This window comes from Leptonychotes weddellii, chromosome 10 (assembly GCF_054177405.1).
Source record: "Leptonychotes weddellii isolate Sample4059 chromosome 10, ASM5417740v2, whole genome shotgun sequence".
NCBI classification, from domain to species: domain Eukaryota; kingdom Metazoa; phylum Chordata; class Mammalia; order Carnivora; family Phocidae; genus Leptonychotes; species Leptonychotes weddellii.
This window is the reverse complement of record NC_138378.1, coordinates 49,063,672-49,083,262: the sequence shown is the minus strand read 5'-3', so window position 1 is coordinate 49,083,262 and position 19,591 is coordinate 49,063,672. Positions and strand designations below refer to the sequence as shown.

Below are 19,591 nucleotides of genomic sequence, written 5' to 3'. Positions count from 1 at the left end.
TATTTGGTATTGTAAGCATATCAAATTTACCTTTCAGAGATTTTGGGGGGGTCACTATTTGGAGTCTATACGCATACATCATGAGCAGTCTTCTCCTCCGATTAGGTTTAAGACTAACCTGGCGAAGCTCTCTCTGATGCCCGTGGGGACGAGGAATTTCTGTAGTTCCATCCATAGTTTAATCTTCCTGCCACTGTTGTCTGGCCCACCCTTTTGTGTGCACAGATTGGAGACCAATGACCTGGCTCTTAAGTGTTTCTGGGTTATGAACACACACGTTCACAAACACACACATACTCACTTCAGAAAGGATCTTTTTTCCAGACTACATCAATAATTAAGGAACTCAGGGAAAGAATCCTGAAAGAAAATTCTTAATGGGTTATAAATATAGTAGAAATAATTAATTATAATCTATGCATAATATTTGCCTTCTGATTAAGGGCTATGCATTCTTTTTCTTTCTTTTTTTTTTTTTTTTAAGATTTTATTTATTTATTCATGAGAGACAGAGAGAGAGAGAGGCAGAGGGAGAAGCAGGCTCCCAAGGAGCAGGGAGCCCGATGTGGGACTCGATCCCAGGACCCTGGGATCATGACCTGAGCCGAAGGCAGACGCTTAACCATCTGAGCCACCCAGGCGCCCTATGCATTCTTTTTCAAGAGACAGCTTTTATGTTGATGGATCTATCATTCAACTTCTAAGTGTCTTTCCCCTTTATTTCAACATTTCTTGTATGATGAGCTCTTCATCCCTAATACTGTTGAGTTAGCACTATCTTCTAAAATAGAATTCCATGTGACATATGGTTTATTATCTGACACCTAGACTTATAATGAGAATTTTAACATTCCTTGAATCATGCTGATAATTAGGAAAGTAGTCTCTTGATGAAGCATATTAACATGTTACCAGAATACAGTCTTGCTTGTGGAATATTGAATGAGTAAACAATTCTGATTCCTTGCTCATGTGAATTCATTTTCTTTTAGATAAGCTTGGTAATATTACATAAAATATAAGCTGTCTCTCATTTCAAAATTATATTTGAGATTGGGGGCGAGGTAGAGTCTAGTAGTAGAAAGCACAGACGTTGGAGTAAGGCTGTCCTGGGTTAAGCTTCTGGTTGATATTCTGATAGTTATTGTCTAGAACAGCCTCTGGATAATGGTACCTCCCTCCCAGGCAGTAGAGAAGAAATTTGTACGTAAACATAGTACTTGATGATTTAACCTGATGATTTGCTGTTTTAATTATAACATTAAGTAAAATGGCTGTAGAAGAAAGAAAAACAATGCCCTTTGATGTACATTTCTTTTCTTTGAAAAGAAAAATGATTGCAGAACAACTAACAGTCTGGTTATTATTTAATAAATCCCTATGATCATAAGCAGATCCTCCAAATTCTGGAAATCCATCGGTGGTTATCTAGAAGCCCATCAGGTAGCAAGGTTGACTGGAATTCAAAAGAGGACAGTCTCTTTCTGTCTCCACCACAGATCCATGTTGTGTCTATTGTAAGTCATTGTCTAGAACTGTGAAGCATCTGGGATTTTACCCTATTTGCAAGTTAACAAGTTTAACTTGCCTGTAAAACTTCCATGGATGCTTGCAGAGGACACCTGACTCCTGCATCATAGACAAAGGGCTTTATTACTCATGGCCAAAGCTGTAGCCAGAGCTTCGTGTTGGTTTGGGTCAGTGTTCCACACCCCAGGTCCCCCCACAGAGGGCCCAGGATGGATGTCCACACATGTGGCGGGTCACATTACAGGAGACAGGCACTGAGCTGGAGGATCTATCACTCTTTGTCTCGAGGTGACATTACCTCATCTCTCAATATTGCTTGTTGCAAATGCAACCCTGAAAAATAGCCTGGGTAAAGGCAGTTGATGCCCTGCATCATGGGCACCCCCTGCAAGAGTGTGTGGGATACTCAGGACCCAGGGTGGGCTGACCTTTCCCAAAAATCAAATACCTCTGGGGGCACCTGGGTAGCTCAGTCAGTTAAGCATCCGACTCTTGATTTCAGCTCAGGTCATGATCTCAGGGTCCTGAGATCAAGCCCTACATGGGGCTCTGCACTAGGTATGAAGCCTGCTTAAGATTCTCTCTCTCTTCCTCTCCCTCTGCCCCTCCTCCCAATAAAAAATAAAAATAAAAAAAATACCTCTGCTGACTTAGCCTGTCAAACTGGGGCGGTGATGCCAACTATTTTATAGACATTGTGCTTTCATTTGTTAAACGAGTGGTCGTGTTTAAGATATGTATATAGTGTAACAATGACACATTCCTATATTTAATTAGCATATACCATTACTAAGTGGAATTCAGTGGAACTAACAAAAATTCATTCTGGTCCTACAATAAAATGAGCAAGATGATCAGGACTTTTTAAGATAAAAAATGTAGGTGAGTAATTTAGGATGTAAGAGAAAGCACAAAGATAGTTGCAAGGGCTTGTGACTGAGCAACTAGGTAAAAGAAGGTGATATTTAATTTAATATTGGTGGAGTATTGGGTTTGAAGCGTGGGGAATCGGGTGTTTGGTTTTGGACACATATATCTTGGACGTGCCTATTGCCTATTAGACATCCAAATAGAGATATTGACTAGGCAATTGTATGTATGGGTCTAGAATTTATGGGAGAAGCCAGAGTGGGAAATAGAAATTTGAGACTCATTGGTATATAGATGGTTTGTAAAACATGAGTCTGGAAGAAACAATTCAGGAGTGAGCATAGGGAGAGAATAGATAAGGAGGCATACCAATATTGAGAAGTCAAGAAAACGTTCATGAACCAGTCGAGGAGAATGAAAAAGGTGAATAGTAGAATGGGAGAAACATCAAGAGGGGCTCATCCACACAAGTGAAGAGAGTGTTGAGGAAGGAGCGGGTTCTAGCAACTGTGACAAATGGGGTGCATGGTCAGGCGAGGTGGGAACAAAGAACGGACTACTGTATGCAGCAAGTCCGTGATGAGTGGACATCTTCACAAGAGTGCTGGGGTCAGATGGTGAGGAAACTCCCATCAGTTGGATTCCAGGGAGAAGGATAAAGAGAGATTGGAGACAGACAGGAGATAGAAGGCAAGTCTGCTGAGGTCTGGGAGAGGAAAGGAGTGGCCGCCAGAGGAGAATGTGAGCCAGAGGAGGGTTTTGTTTGTGTTTTGCAAAGACGGGAGCCATAGTAGCATGGCTGAATGCTGGTGGGACGGTAGAGAGAAACACTGATGGCAAGGAAAGAGGAAGACATGATTCAGGGGAAGAGACAGACGTCTGAGAGCCAGTTACTGTGCAGTGTGGTTAAGTCCGCAAAGAAAGATACATAGAGGCCGGGAGACTGTGGCGTGAAGAGCGTGAGCACCCCCCGAGAACACTTTTATGGTTCTTGCCCACTTATCCCATTCAAAGATAAATACCACCTGTTAAGCCGGGCTTATGATCTCTATAATTAAGTTTGTAATGTGAGCAAGGCCTTACAGAGGATATGGGGTAGCGGAGCAATGATAGTGACTTTTTGTTGTTGTTGTTAGAGAGTTTCTTTGAGTTTTTCTGGACACTGTCTACTAGATCAGCAGAGAAATGTAAGGCAGTTTCTCCCACCTTTTTTTTGTGTGTGTGTGCAAAATTTAATGAAATAAAAAACAAAAAACAACCAAACGAGAAATCATTTTCTTCCAAAAGCTCAAACCAAAAGAATGCTCATTACTTCATCAGACAGCAGTTCTTTTTTGTGTCTGCAGAAGTGGGCAGGTGGAGATAGAGGTGGCACAGGGTGGAGAAAACAGAGCTCACCGGGCTGGCTGCCTGGTGGTGCCTGCAGTTAAATAATTCCCTTCCTTCAGGTCTGGCCCTGAGGTGTTGTGCGTATTGTGCCAAAGCCAAGTGAATGGGGGAACCCATCACTTGCCCTTTGCAAATATGGCTTTCAGTGGTTTGATGGAAAACCAAGGTGTTTCTTTATTGTTTTAACCTACATGGATGGTAACAAGCTGTTTTTCTAAGGCTTATCAAAGGTTGCTTCGCAGGTGACCTGAACTGGAAATTTTCCAGTGTGGTTAAAATAAGGTGCCTTCTCAAAGGTTAGCTGTTGTTTTTGTTTTTGTTTGTGCTTTTCCTTTATTTCTCCCAACCCAAGACCCAGGGCTCCTAGAGGATAGCACCCAGCCTGGGGAACTTAATATGACGTTCGCAGATGCCAGGTATTCTGCCTCCAAAATAGATGGATTGAGGAAGGAAGGAAGAAGGGAGGGAGAGGAACCTGTCAGATCATTCCCGTTGACATGACATGACAACTGCAAATACTTCAAAGAGCAAATAGGAGACTCTAAAAGGAGCTGTTTAAGTAGAGGTTGTTCAAAGACAGTGTCCGTGATCCGTTGCATATAACCAATAAATTGTATTAGTTATAAACTACAATATGTTGTATTTTTAGAAGCTGGGGTTACGCTAGGTACCAGGCCATACTTGCTTCCTGTAGTTGATCAGTGTTGTTTTATTTGTAACAGTGCACTAACCTCTAGATTATCTGTCCAGTGGAAGGAGTCAAAATCCGGATTGGGGCCTGTGTCCTATCTTTATTTCTATGTCCCATATTTACAACTGCTGGGCCCTCACTTATTTTTTTTCCTAAGTGGATACTGATAGGAAAAAAGCATGCAAAACAACAGTTAGCGTCCTTAGAACACATTATATAGTTTCAAAATTGCATTGATTTTTTTTTTTTTTCCTGGAGTGGTTATTAAATCAGTGGCTTCATGGAATCTGGAGTTCAGTGGAATCACCCAACTCCGTAAACCATGTTTATACCCATTTTCATTTATGTAAGTTAAAAATGACAGGATACGTGTTGATTAGAAAACTGTTTATTACCTCCTGTGTTATTTCAAAGTGACAGACTGAAAAGCAAATAGGACGTAAGGTGTATCTTCTACTAAATTTGGTCAAAATCAGTTTACACTCCAGAAAGTTAAAGTTAAGCTTAAAAATGCCTGAAGCCGGATTGATGGAACACAGTGAATGACCTCCCTTAAAAAGTGTGTGTGTGTGTATCACAGTTTATATTATCAAAAGCATTCCCGAATAAAGACATGCAGAGAGGTAAGACGAAATCAAATGCATGACAGGGAACATATCTCAATGTACCCATCCCTCCCCACCCCCCAAAATCCACTTACTGCCCCCATGCATGTGTTCCCCATGCCAAGAAGGGCCAGCCACCTGCCTACCATGCAGGAGTCTTTGGGATCTTCCTTGACCCCATGTTCTCACCCCCTAGTCACTTGGCCTGTTTTAGTGCTAGTATCTTGTAATTTTAAGTATATTAGCTGATTGTTTTGATGTCTAAGTTCTCCTATCATTCTTATTTTGCTAAATTTTCCTGGTTACTTTTACTGCCCCCGACTAATTTAGAGCTGACTTCTCAAGTTCTGTTAATAAAAATCCTTTTGGAATAGGTATCGGAATTGTATTGCATGCACTGAGATAAAATTGTCAACGTGATATCGTTATGTAATCCCATCCAGGAAGTGTCTTTTTAAAACCCAGATCTTTTGAATATCCTTTTACTAAGTTTTATAGTTCTTTTTGTGAAGATTTTATGCATTTCATGATAGGATTGTATATTATATATATACATGGATGGATTATATAAGTGTATATAGTTAGTGTCTGTATAGTATACTATATGTATTTTATACATTATTATATATGAGTACACACATATATATCTATTCTCTCTCATGTAGGTGTTTATTCTGTTTCTTTTTTAAAATTAGCATATGGGACGGATTTGTATATGTTGATATGTCTAATCACATTATTAAACTTGGTATTTTTAAATGAGAAGAGATTGTCTTAGATATTTTAGGACAAAAACTAGATCACTCATGAACAACAAAAATCTTGTTATTTCATTTTTAGTATCTATACTTCTACCTCTTTGTTTCTTATTTAATTTACTGTGACATGCAGAACTGTGTCAAATAGCAGATAAAGAGTATCCTTGTGTTATCTCTAGTTCTAATGGAAAGGCTTTTAATGTTTAATTATTAAGTCAGATGTTCACTATAGATTTCTGGCAGATGTTTTTTTTATCATGTTAAGGAAATTTTTCTTCTCTTCTTAGGTTACTAAATAGCTTATGGTTCTCTCCACTTTCCAAGTTCACAAACGTGCCCAAACCCCTCTGTACCCTTTCTCACTGCTGATTCTTTGCTCGTGGTTGGTCCCCGCTAAGATATGCTTCTGACATCTTTTAAGACTACTATTCACTGTTCCCTCTCTATGAGGCTTTTCTGGACTGGCTTCCTGTGTCTCTCTCATCCTTCCTTTTGCCTACTCTGTAACTATTTTTGGCATATTCTTCTCCCTATAAAACTACAAAGGCCTAGAACTGAGTGCCTTAACTATTTATCTTTGTATCCCAAATGCCAAGACCCTAACATGTGTCTAGCAGAAGTACCATTAAAATGGTCTTAATAAATTAATGAATATAAGAATTATTGAAAAGTTTTCTATGGATAATGCAAGTAGGTGATTCCTCTGATTTGGATAATACTTTATTGTTTCTTGGAATTTCTTTCTTTCTCTATTTCTTAGAATTACTTAGAATTAGTTTGCAATTTCTTGAACTTTGTCCATTGTTTGGTTTCTAGTAGCACATGTTGGGTCATGGCCCTATGAAAATGTGCCAGTTATTGGAGAGGAGGAAAAATTAATAAAGTGTTACATGTACTGTATTAAGTCTTGAGAGGAGGATATCTTTTGTTGGTTATCAAAGCTCAGGAGAATAAAAGTTATTCTTGAATTTTTCACTTAATTCTATAAGAAGATATACTATTTTTTTTTTCTGTGCAGGGAATTACTATCCGACCACTGGTGGAATTTCTCGATGTTAAGAGGTCCAATAAGAAGCAGCAAGCGGTCAGTGAAGAAATCCATTGCCGGGTAAGTGTTAACGTAGTAATAATGATTTAAGTGATAAAAGAAAAACTTGTAGGATTCAGTCGACAGCTTGACATTCTAGCACTCATTTCTTGAAGGAGAGGGAAGTGGCAGAGGGTAAAAGGGAGAGAGGGCCAAGAAGGACTTGAGTCGGGGGGTGTGAGCACAGCCGTACAGTGGCTTCTCCAAATTAACCTGCTAGACCTCCTGGGAATGGGGGAACAAGGAATCCCTCTGTTTTTTAAAGATTTTATTTTAGAGAGAGAGAGCGAGTGAGAGAGCATGACCAGGGGAGAGGCAGAGGAAGAGGGAGAGAGAGACAGAATCCCAACTCGGGGCTCAATCCATGACCCTGAGATCATGATCTGAGTGGAAACCAAGAGCCAGATGCTCAACCGACTAAGCCACCCAGGCACCCCAGGAACAAGGAATCCCTCTTGTTACTTCCTTCAATCTGAAAATGTTTCTACTGGAAAATTATCACCATATTTCATATTTTCCAAAATTATGAACAAACTGTTATGAGAAAAATAACCTGAGAATTGCCTATTATTAATATAATAAAATCAGTGTATTTGGAGAGGAATCATTGCTTTTAGTAAAAACAAAACAAAACAAAACAAAACAAACAAACAAAAACCCAACAACAGAAAAAAGCAAAAACGGTCAGGGTCTTTGAAGTGTAGGCATGATATAAGTAGAGTGCAAATTACTGATTTCAGGTAAAAATTAATCGGTAGCCTACTTTTTCTGTTTTAGTTTTTTGATCATGTGAAGACTGGGATTGAAGATGTTTGTGGACATTGGGGTCACAACTTTTGGAGAGACAAGTAAGAAGGTCTTATGCCATTATAGTATGAAGGGGCTCTGGCTCACTCTGGAAGCAGGACTTACTGACCTGTGTTATTTCTCAGTGTTGCAAATCTTTCCTGTATTGTGCTGTAGTATGTACTTTGAGATAAAGTTCAGCAATCACAGAGACCTGGAGCAAGATAGAAGCTTATCTTGCTCTTCTGTAAAAAGCCAGAACTCTGTAGGCAATGTAGGTGTAATAGGTGAGCTCTGCTCCACAGACTCGTCATGGTCCCAGGACGCTTCTGTCCTGGTCAATCCACGAACCACTTCCATTTCCAAGATTGCCTTTTAGACCAGAATGGCTGCTCCCGCGTTAGTCATCGTGCGCACATTCCAGGTTACACATAGGAAGAAAGATAATGAAGAGACAAAGAATATGTACTAGCTTCCTCCTAACTAGAGTTACCAGAAGCTTTCACACAATTCTTCCAGTTACACACATGGCCTGGCCTTCTGTGGCCAGCACTCATTAATGCGGGCTCTTCTCACTGCAAGGGAGGCTGAGGAATATAGTCTATTTGGTGAAGCACTGAGGGTTCTGTTACTGTTTGTTGTCCCACACATGTCGAGGGGCTTTGTCAAATGCAGAGCTTCGGAGCACCTGACAATATAAATAGACTAACAAGTATTTTACAAATAAATTTTTAAATACAAATATTATAACAAATAGAAATAAATATTTTAAAAGCTGCACTTATATGAAAGATTATGTGTGCTTATATAATGTGTCTGTCTATCTCTGTTTGTTTTTAACCTTTAAAGGCTTTGTGGTAGGGGTGCCTGGGTGGCTCAGTCGTTAAGTGTCTGCCTTCGGCTCAGGTCATGATCCCAGGGTCCTGGGATCGAGCCCCGCATTGAGCTCCCTGCTCAGCGGGAAGCCTGCGTCTCCCTCTCCCACTCCCCCTGCTTGTGTTCCCTCTCTCTCTGTGTCTCTCTCTGTCAAATAAATAAATGAAGTATTTAAAAAAAAAAAAAAAAAAGCTTTGTGGTGGATAAATAAGATTCAGTGTCTCTCTTCAAGGATCTTTTTTTTTTTTTAAAGATTTTATTTATTTGAGAGAGAGAGTGCGCATGTGCGCGAGTATGAGTGGGGAGGGGCAGAGGAAGAGAGAAAGAATCTCAAGCAGACTCTGCACTGAGCACAGAGCCTAATGCAGGACTCGATCCCGTGACCACAAGATCATGACCTGAGCCGAAACCAGGAGTCAGACACTTAACCGACTGCGCCACCCAGGCGCCCCTCTTCAAGGATCCTGTAGTTGAAATGGGCAAGGTACACTATCCAGGCAGAATTAAATACATGTTTTCATATAAACTGAAAAACAGACTTCCAGGATTAATTCAGACAGCAGGGTTGGGGACCACAGAGCGCAGGAGCCAGCTCACCCAATCTCCAGGAGCTGACCGTGTGCCTCTCCTCCTGACTTCATATTCAGTGCCATCCACATGGGTAGCCGGAGTCGTGTTCCATGTGCCGTGGAACTGACAAATGCTATAAACCAGGGCCTATTTTTTTCCCCATAAAACAATTTGTTAACATTTATCAGCACATCACTGGTTAGGGAAGCCTTTTGAAGGAGACAGACAACAGATTTAAACTATATTTTGGTAGATTCCTCTTACTTTCTTGCCTTTGCTTTCCTAACTTGCTAATAGATGCCTTCCCTCCCCCCTGCTAATTTACGTGAAGTTGACCAACCTACCAATTTATGTAATTTAACATTAGGGAGGTTTTGAGTGCTTACTGTTTGTTCACATGTTCTGACATGATGCTGGATTATAGGAGAAGTATAAACCATGAACTCAGGACTTTAAAATTTTGCAATATAATAAAGGCAACACAGCAATGGGTGTGTGTGTGTGTGTGTGTGTGAGTGAGTGCTATCATTAAGTAATAAGATGAGTTACAGAGACTCTAAGTGCTAAAACACCCTTTACAAACCTGACCACACTGTTTACTAATGTAGAAAAGCCTCTTTGACCTAGCCTTACTTTATAAGCAAAGAAAAAATAGTTATTTGTATGGCGAGAGCACCCAGTTAGCTATGTGGGAGCACAAAGTAATAAAGCAAACTAAAATCTTCATTGCTAAAATAGGGGGAAAAAAAGGACCATTTATCTTGGGCAGGATTCACATTTTTGCAGGCAGGCGGTGGTTGAAAGAACCAACCCTACCCAGCTGCACAGAACTCTCTACGCACTACCCTGCTTTATGTCCTCGGGACCTTCCTAACAAAGATGGGTCCTTGTCTTTGCCAAGTCAGTGATTCAGACTTTTCTGCCTCTCTTCCTCTGTTTTTTTCCTCAGCCAGGCCTGTTTTCCACCTACCTCCTCCCTATCCACCCGATCACTTTTCTCCCTCCTCCAGCATCCCATCAGTCCTTCCCTGGAGGGACAAGAGAGAGTAGTTACCCAGGACAGCTGGTTCCTTTCCAAAGTGGAAATTGGGTTAAGGATTTATACCACTCCTCTGCCTCCCAAACGGGGATATAGATGTGAGCAGGTGTAGGAATCAGGTCAGCATCCCTGGGGCAGTGTTAGGAGGAAGTCGTGGACCGTGTGGTCATGTGGTTTTGGTCTGGAACCTCAGGTAAAGGAACGTCAAAGAAAGTCTGGTTACATCCTGTCTTTCAGGCAGAGATACTCTGTTCTCTGGGGTACATGAGTCTGTTCCAGGCAAACATCTAGAGGCTGCCAGGCTAATTGGACTATAAATACTAAAGATGGCAGAGCCAAGTCTGATTTCACGTCTAAAAGGTAATATTGCTACGTGTCTCAGGTTTTTCTCTGCAGTGTACATATTTCACTCAACCCCTGTATATTTCCATGCATGACATTCTCCAGGTAAATTTCAAAATAATTCCCTGGATTGTCAAGCCCACTGGATATCGCAGGTAGAGCAGGGAAGTGTGTGTGGGTATGGAGGAATTTGGTGCTGACGCAGGTCATTCTTAAAATTAGCTCTGCTCAGATCCTATCTCTGGTATGTACATAATTGTTGATGTTACTAAAGATCACATATAAAGAAGTGGATTGTTTTAGGTATGTTGGGTTTCTTTCCATTTCCTCTGGAATCCTTAATGCTGTGGCTTTCTAGTGGTCTTGCCAGAGAATTTGTGAGGTAGCTGATCCTTTGAGAAAGGGTAAGGCTTAAACCTTTGAGTAGGGAAGTTTCTCAAACTTGGTAAAAGGAGTCTAATGATGGCGAGAGAGAGTGCCTACGTGTAGGTTGGCAGAGAAATGAAAGGCGTGAAAATAAAGCAAAGAAAGTGCACAGTTCCTATAAATTAGATGCCCTTGCCCTTAATGCTTATTCTTTCTTTTGTTTCTCTCTAGTGAAAAGCCAAAACAATAATAAGAATAACAGAAGTTTAAAAAGATGCGTTGCTGCCAGGAGTCCTAGCCCAATGAGCCTCGTGTGAAATTCAGAATAAACATAGAAAAAACTGGGCCCCTGTTTCATGTAGTGGCCAGTCAAAAGGAGGACTCTTTAATTGTTTATTGCCCTCCAGTGTAGAACAAAGGGCTAGTACCAAGAATGTGGGTTCACATTGTTCCTTTCATAGCACGGGTGTACCTATAAACCTCCTTGGGCTTATGGTAATCCCCATAATGCGTTTTTTTTCTTTCTCAACAAATATTCATTGCATGCTGTTTTGCTTACCTATTGGCATAATAATGTTACATAACAAACCACCCTGATACTCAGCTGCTCAAACAACAGTGACATTATTATTATTATTATTTTTTTAAAGATTTTATTTATTTACTTGACAGAGACAGAGACAGCGAGAGCAGGAACACAAGCAGGGGGAGTGGGAGAGGGAGAAGCAGGCTTCCTGCTGAGCAGGGAGCCCGATGCAGGGCTTGATCCCAGGACCCTGGGACCATGACCTGAGCTGAAGGCAGAAGCTTAACGACTGAGCCACCCAGGTGCCCCACAACAGTGACATTATTAAAGTGCATGAGTCATGCACAAGTCTGAGAGTCCAGGCTCTGGGCTGCGCTGGGCTGCTGTGGACTGGTCTTGCTCATGCTTCCCGGGGTTGGTTGGTTTTGTCAGCTGATCCCGGCTGGCCTTTTCTGATGTGACTGGAGTGACTGAACTCTGCTTCATGTGGCATTCACCTTTGTCCGGGGACTAAGGAGTCACTCCACACATATCCTTCTCATGGTAATTATAGAAACAAAAGAGGTAAGCTTCAATACACAAACCCATTTTAAGCCTCTGCCCCAATTGTCATGTCTGCTACAGCCCACTGACCAGAGCAGGGAACAATATTGAGGAAATAGGACAGCGCAGGTCACCTAGGCCGTGGTGGAAGGACATTGCCAAGGAATAGGGCAGACGGTGTGGATACGGGGAGGAACTGAGACCAAATGATCCATTCTACTCTCTGTTTATAGTGTGCCAGGCACTGTCCGAGGCCCTGGTGATAAGGGAAAACTGGGAAAAAAGCAAATCTCTGCCCATATATATCATTCTAGTGCTAGGGGACAGAAAGTAAGATAAATTATAGAGCGTGTTTGAAAATGATAATTGCTGTGGAGAAAATTATAGCTGGCAGGTAGAATAGGAAGCTCAGGGGGTGGGAAAAGGCATGCAGTTCTAATGGGATGGATGGGAGAGGCTTTTCTGGTAAGTGACTCCAGAGGAAAGATTTAAACTGAGCCCTGCAGGTGTGTGGGGGAAGGATGTTCGTGGTGGAAGGGATACTGGGTATAAAGGCCCACGGGTCGGAGCAGAGCTGGCGAGCTTCCAGGGCAGGAAGGACGCCAGTGAGGCTGGATGTGAGAAGCGCACTGCTAAGAGACGCAGCTCCAAATTGTGTAGGGCCCCCAGGTCATTGTGCGTTTACTCAAGTGAGATGCAGGGTTTTACATGGTTTGACTTATATTTTATCAGGCTCACTCTGGCTTCTGTGTCAAGGGTAGTCTGTAGGAATGCAGTGGTGGAAGCAGGGAGACCAGTCGGGTGCCTGTTGCCAGAATCCATTAAGGGATGATGATGTCTTGGGCCAGGGTAGATACAAGAGGTAGGAGTGTTGAAGTAGTGAGGCATGGTCGGATTGTGTGTGTGTGTGCGTGTGTTGATGGTGGAACTAGCAGAAATTGCCAATAGAGTGGATAGGAGTTGTTATAACAAAGTACCACAGACTGGGTGGTTTAAACAATAGAAATTTATTTTCTCCTACTATCTTTTTTTCTCACAGTTTTGGGGACTAGAAGTCCAAGATCAAAGTATCAGCAGATTTGGTTTTTTCTGTGGGCTGTAAGGGAAACATCGGTTACAGGCCTCTCTCTTTGGCTTGCAGGTGGTCTCCTTCCTGCCTCTTGATGTGTTTGTGTCAAATTTCCTTTAGTCATAGAGACACCGGTCATATTTGATTGAGACCTGCCTTCATGGCCTCATTTTAACAAAGTCGCCACTGTAAAGACCCTGTCTCCAAATACAGTCACATTCTGAGGTGCGAGGGGTGAGGACTTCAATCTGTGAATTTTTAGGAGGACACAATTCAGGCCATAACATGGAATGTGAGAGAAGGAGAAGAATCAAAGGTGACATCAGGGTTTTTGACCTGGTGGAGTGGTCATTAACTGAAATGGCGAGGACTATAGGAGAAAATGTGTTCAATCTGGGAACATCAAGATTGAGAACTGGATATCCAGGTGGGGATGTTGACTAGGCAGCTGAATAGTCATTTCCGGGGCTTGGGGGCGAGACTGGAGCAGGAGATACAAACGTGGGAGTCACTGGCACAGAGATGCCATTAAAATCAGGAGACTGGGCAAGATGGCCAGAGAGCAAGTGGAGGTAAAGAGGGCCAAGATGGAACCCTGGGCACTCCTACATCAAGAGGCCAGAAAAAGAGAAAGACCCGACAAAAGAGGCTGAGAAAGAGGCAGGAGGGAGCCCAGGGGTGTGTCATATTCTGGAAAATGACGTGTTAAGCAGGAGAGGTCAGGAAAGGTGGGGGCCAATGATTGGCCATTGGATTTATACTGTGGGGTCACTGATGACCTCAATACGAGTAGCTTCAGCAGAGTATTGGGGGCAAAAGCCTAATTTGTGAACATTCAAGAAAAAATCAGAGAGGAATTGGAGGAAGTATTTACACTTCTTTTTTTTTCTTTTTAAGATTTTATTTATTTATTTGACACAGAGAGAGAGAGAGACAGTGAGAGAGGGAACACAAGCAGGGGGAGTGGGAGAGGGAGAAGCAGGCTTCCCGCGGAGCAGGGAGCCCGATGAGGGGCTCGATCCCAGGACCCCGGGATCATGACCTGAGCCGAAGGCAGACGCTTAACAACTGAGCCACCCAGGCGCCCTACTTACATCTTTTTTTTTTTTTTAATGTTTTATTTATTTATTCAAGAGAGTCAGAGAGAGAGAGGCAGAGGCAGAGGGAGAAGCAGGCTCCCCACCTAGCAGGGAGCCCGATGTGGGGCTCGATCCCAGGACCCTGGGATCATGACCTGAGCCGAAGGCAGACACTTAACTGACTGATCCCCCCTGATGCCCCAAGTATTAACACTTTTGAGTAATGTCGCTGAAAAGAGAAGCAGCAAAATTGCAAATGTTAAAAATATACATATTTTAATCTATAATTAGTGGATTATTAGATATATGTATATCATGGCTATATACAAAAATGTACCAGTAGTATCATTTATATACACATATATTTTATATACACATATATTCAGGTATGCACATATAAAAATATATATATTGAGCAGACAAGCAAAACACTACTACTCAGTTTTTCCCTGGGTGTGGTAGAAATGATGGTAAAAACAGGCTTGTGTTTTTTGTTTTGTTTTGTTTTGTTTTTCTGGTCAATGTAGTATTAATTAACTGAAGCTTGGATTTTCTTTATTTCCAGGTTTAAGAAGTTCGATGACAAATACCTGCGGAAGCTTTTGATTCGGGAAAACCAACCCAAGTCAAGCATTGTGTCTTTGTATAAAAAGCTGGAAATAAAACATGCCATCGAGATGGCAGAGACGGGGATGATAAGCGCGGTTCCTTCCTTTGCCTCTCTGAAGTAAGTACCATTTTGCAAATAAAAGTTACTACCACTAAGTCCGTCTTTCTAGTTTTTTGACACCAGTAAGAGTAACAAATTTCACCTATGTCCTAGACCTCACGGAAGAATGAGATTCTGGTTAAACTGTGAACCCTAGAAATGTATACCTTCCTTTACGTCACCCCAGGTTGCATCATGTTGTGTTATTTTAGAACTGGCTAGTCAGAAAATACTTTGTCATGTTTAAGATGACTATGTCTTTGTTATATTTTCTTGCGGTAACTCATTGCTTTGTTAAGGTGCCTCTTTAGCAAGCAATTTGGAATGGAATATCTTAATGTGTGTGATTGTAAATATGCATGTAATTATATAGATTTCTCATACAGTCATAGTTTAAGGCTTGTAAAGAACATTAGTGATCATCTGGTACAGGGATTCTCAACATAGGCTGCATATTAAAAATATCTTAAGAGCATTTAAATAATACACATGTCCGGGCCCCACCCACACCAGTAAAACCCAAATCTCTGGTGGTAAGGCCCAGGTATGGGTATATTTTATTTATAAGTTCTTCAGATATTTCCAATATGCAGTCAGGTTTGAGAGCCACTGATCTAGTCTGTCTCCCTACTTTTAAAAATGAGGAAATGAAGATTCAGAATGGTAAAGTGACTTACCCAAAATCTTATAGCAAATCCGTAGCAGAACTGTAAACACTCAGTTAACAATAGGTCATTTTATCATGTAAACATCCATCCTTCCCTGCCACAAAAATGACAGAAATTACAGGTTCTGCTGATTTCTTCCTTCACTGATGAGCTTGAAGTACATTTAAAATACATGTCATCTAATTAAAATGCTATCTATGGGAGAGCTGAAATGAGACAGGAAACTCCAAATCACACCCAACCATATAAACTAGGATTTTTACTAAGACCCTAAATCCCCTGTTAAAAATATGGGAGTTTACACAATCCAGAATAAAAAGAAATAGTGGTCAGGATGGCTTGGAGCTAAAGGCATTATACTGCACTAAAAACAGTAGTGGTGTGAGCAGAGTGACTGATTTATAGTCTCACCCTGCAATAATTCACTGTGTGACCTTAAGCTGGGTCATCTGTTTCCCCGAGATTGAGTTTCTTCCAAGTAGAAAATGGGGCTAGACTTGATCTTTGTTTCCTTCTAGCTCTATAAGTTAACGATCTTTCTTATGCACTATTCCATCTGCAGTTGTAGCAAGGGATAATTCAATTATTCAGCTTCACAAGGGAGAGCCATCGTCTTTGTGATCACAGAAGATAAAATATCTTAGTTTTACTCCCTGTTTATAGTTCATTTAGGAACTGGTAGTAAGCAGAGCAAATGCAAAGGTTATGGAGGTAGGTAGCAGAACTAATGGTCAGCTTCATGGTTAGATAAATCAGTACCATGTTGACCATTCCACATCTCCTGAAATGTTTTCTTTAGGGGAAATTAGAAGCAAAAAGGGAGGTAATAAAGGAATTGTATTTCTGACAGTAAAGGACTAAGTGTTCTAGACCAAACTCTCCTATGAAAACAACTAGAAAAAAAGGACAAAATATATTTTAAAAATCTGCTTAAAAGCTGGAAAGTACCAGTACAATGAGGAATTTCTTGGCCAAGAGTCAACAGAAAAGGGAAGTCCAAGAAGATGGAACTGGCATTTAGTGCCCTTTTCTCCCTGGATCACAGAGAAATTATCTGAGAGTCTAAAAGGCTAAAACAAAAGTTTTGACAGACTGATTGGTCTTCGAGAATAAAATTGGAATTTAGGACCTACCAAGAAGGAGGAGCTCTTGTAGTCAGCTATAGGTTATTACTTCAGAATTCTACACCTTAACCCTCAAAGGAAAGAAGTCTGACCTAGAATTATCTCAATCCATGATTGTTTAAATTATCTGAGATTGATATTACTTTTATCCCAGCTGACTGAGAGAAATAAACTTAAATCTTCTCTGGAGGAAAATAAGATTTTAAAGAGTCTTAAACTACCTCTGTGATTTTTCATATATAATGTCAAAAGCATATGAGTAGACAAGGAAATGTTATTGGAAACTTTGAGAAAAAGATAAACAAAAACCTTAGTAACAGACACAAGTGGGTTTCAGATAGTTGAGTTAGGGGCTTTAAAATTAAAAGTATGTTTAAGGAAGGAAAATGGCATCAACACTTTTGACATTGTCATACAGATGATATAAATAAAAAAGATCTAAATGGAATAGTTGAGCTAAAAATTAACTAAATTTAGGATCTCATTTGATAGTGTACAAGTAGATTAGACACAGCTGTAGAGAGAATCGATCGATTGGTTGGAAGATAGGAAAGAAAGAATAATCAGAATGAAGAATAGAGTGAAAAAAAAAAACATTGGAAAATATGGAAAACAAAATAAGAAATATATGGGATATTGTGAAAAGTTCCGAAAGGAAATGAGAGGTAAATTAGTAGGAATAGTATTTTAAGAGATCATGACTGAGCATTTTCCCCAATTAGATAAAAGACATGAACTATGACAAGCCCTAAGCAGATTAAACAAGAAGAAAACCAAAACCAAATGCTAGTAAAACTGCTACAAGTCAAAAACACAAAGAGAAAATTTTAAACATAATCAGAGGAAAGAAGAGACCCTATTTTCTTCAAAAGAGAGAAAAAAAAAAACCCTTTGCAACAAAAGCCATGGAAACCATTGGTATCGTCCAGATTCTGAAAGAAAGTGACTGATGACTTAGGGTTCATATCCTGCTAAAATATTATTAAAAAAAAGTAGAATAAAAGTATTTTCAGATAAAAAAAAACCATCATACTAAATTGAATGATAAAAAGTTTCAGACAGAAGAAGGAAGAGTCTCGAAGAGAAGCTTGGAGATTAAGGAAGGAATTAAAATAATGGAAGTGATGAATATTTGTAAAACCTAAATGAATAGTAATTGCATAAAATAATAATGTCTGTGGGGTTTTGAATGTAAATAGAATTAAAATTAACAACAAAAATAGCTTATAAATTGGAGGGAGGTGACTGGCGTTGTTGTATTCTAATGTTGTAATCCCAGGTAACCACTAAAAAACAGTAAAAGAATGTAACAAGCTAACAGAATAGGGAAATAAAAAGCAAAATACAATAAAATTTAAAAAGGCAACAAAGTAGAAAAAACAATTATAGAACAAATAGAATGAAAATAGTAAGATGATAGTTTTGAACCCAAAGGTAATTGCATTAAATATAAATTTATTCCATTTAAAAGGATGGATAATCAGAATGGATGAAAATATACAACTCACTAGATGTTGCTTATAAGAGATAGTACTTCCATCTATAAGAGATAGTACAGAAAGTTTACAGGTGAAAGGTTGATAAAAAGATATTTTGTTGGGCGCCTGGGTGGCTCAGTCGTTAAGTGTCTGCCTTCGGCTCAGGTCATGATCTCAGGGTCCTGGGATCGAGCCCCGCATCGGGCTCTCTGCTCCACGGGAAGCCTGCTTCTCCCTCTCCCACTCCCCTGCTTGTGTTCCCGCTCTCACTGTGGGTCTCTCTCTGTCAAATAAATAAAATCTTTAAAAAAAAAAAAAGATATTTTGTTGAAGCACTAAACAAAAGAAAGTTTGTGTAATTATTATCATAAAATGTAAACATTATGAGGAAAATATTGCTAGGCATAAAGAGATTCATTTCATAATGATAAAAGGTTTAATTCTGAAAGAAGATATAAAAGTCTAAATTAGCATACAAATAATAACATAGCCTCAAAATATATAAACCAAAACTTGACAGAGCCACAAGTAGAAATACACAAACTCCTAATCATAGTGGATTATTGTATTGCTCTTCTCCTATAAACTGATAGTACAAGCAGACAGACTTTCAGTAAAGATACAGATTTCAACCACATAATAAACAATCAAGTCTTTAAAAGTTTCATATAGGGCATGTTCCCTTACCAGAAGGGAATCAAAAACAAAATAAAATATAAAACAGTATAAAAAGTCAAATATCCCTCTATTTAGAAGTTGAATAAAAACTGGATCAAACAAATTATGATGTAAATCAGAAAATATTTTGAAAAATGCGACGTATGAAAACTTGTGTAAAGCATTGTTTAAAGGGAAATTTTTTTAACCTTTAATGAAAATGTTAAAGTCAGGCTGAAAATCAATAATCCATGCTAGGAAATTAGAAAAAGGAACAACAAATTAAACCCATAAAAGACCAGAAAGTTTGAATAGTACTCTAAGTATTAAGTAAATAAATCTGTAATTGAAATATCTCCACAGAGTAAACCCCAAGACCCTATGGCTTTATTTGTAAATTCTACCAAACATTTAAGGAGGAGATAAAACCAATCTTGCACAGACTTCTTCAGAAAGTAAGAAAAGATGGAAATCTTCCCAAATTACTTTATGCGACTAGCATAATTTTGGTATTGAGCCTGACAAAGACACTTATACAGAAGGAAGATTATAATATTTCTGTAAAAATTATAAACATAATATTAGCAAACCAAGTCCAGAGATATGTAAAAAAGATATACATCACAATAATTTTGACTTATTCCAGGAATATAAGGGTAGCTTAAAAGTAAAAAATCAGTTATTTGCCACTTTTACAGAATAAAGGAAGAAAAATCAAAGGTTATTATTTATCTGTAATAGAGGCAGAGAAATTATATGATAAAATTGAATATCTATTCTTGATTTTTTAAAAAGATTTTATTTATTTATTTATGAGAGAGAGAGAGAG

General features: G+C 39.7%; 1 protein-coding gene across 1 annotated transcript in view; it reads left to right on the top strand.

Annotated features, from left to right (window-relative positions):
- SLC9A2 (solute carrier family 9 member A2) overlaps positions 1 to 19,591 on the top strand; it is a 98,097-nt gene that overhangs the window by 63,833 nt on the left and 14,673 nt on the right. Inside the window, exons 6-8 of the mRNA XM_081832301.1 lie at positions 6,862 to 6,951; positions 7,708 to 7,778; positions 14,692 to 14,853. Of these exons, the coding sequence (XP_081688427.1) occupies positions 6,862 to 6,951; positions 7,708 to 7,778; positions 14,692 to 14,853 (323 nt within the window). The remainder of the gene's footprint in view (positions 1 to 6,861; positions 6,952 to 7,707; positions 7,779 to 14,691; positions 14,854 to 19,591) is intronic.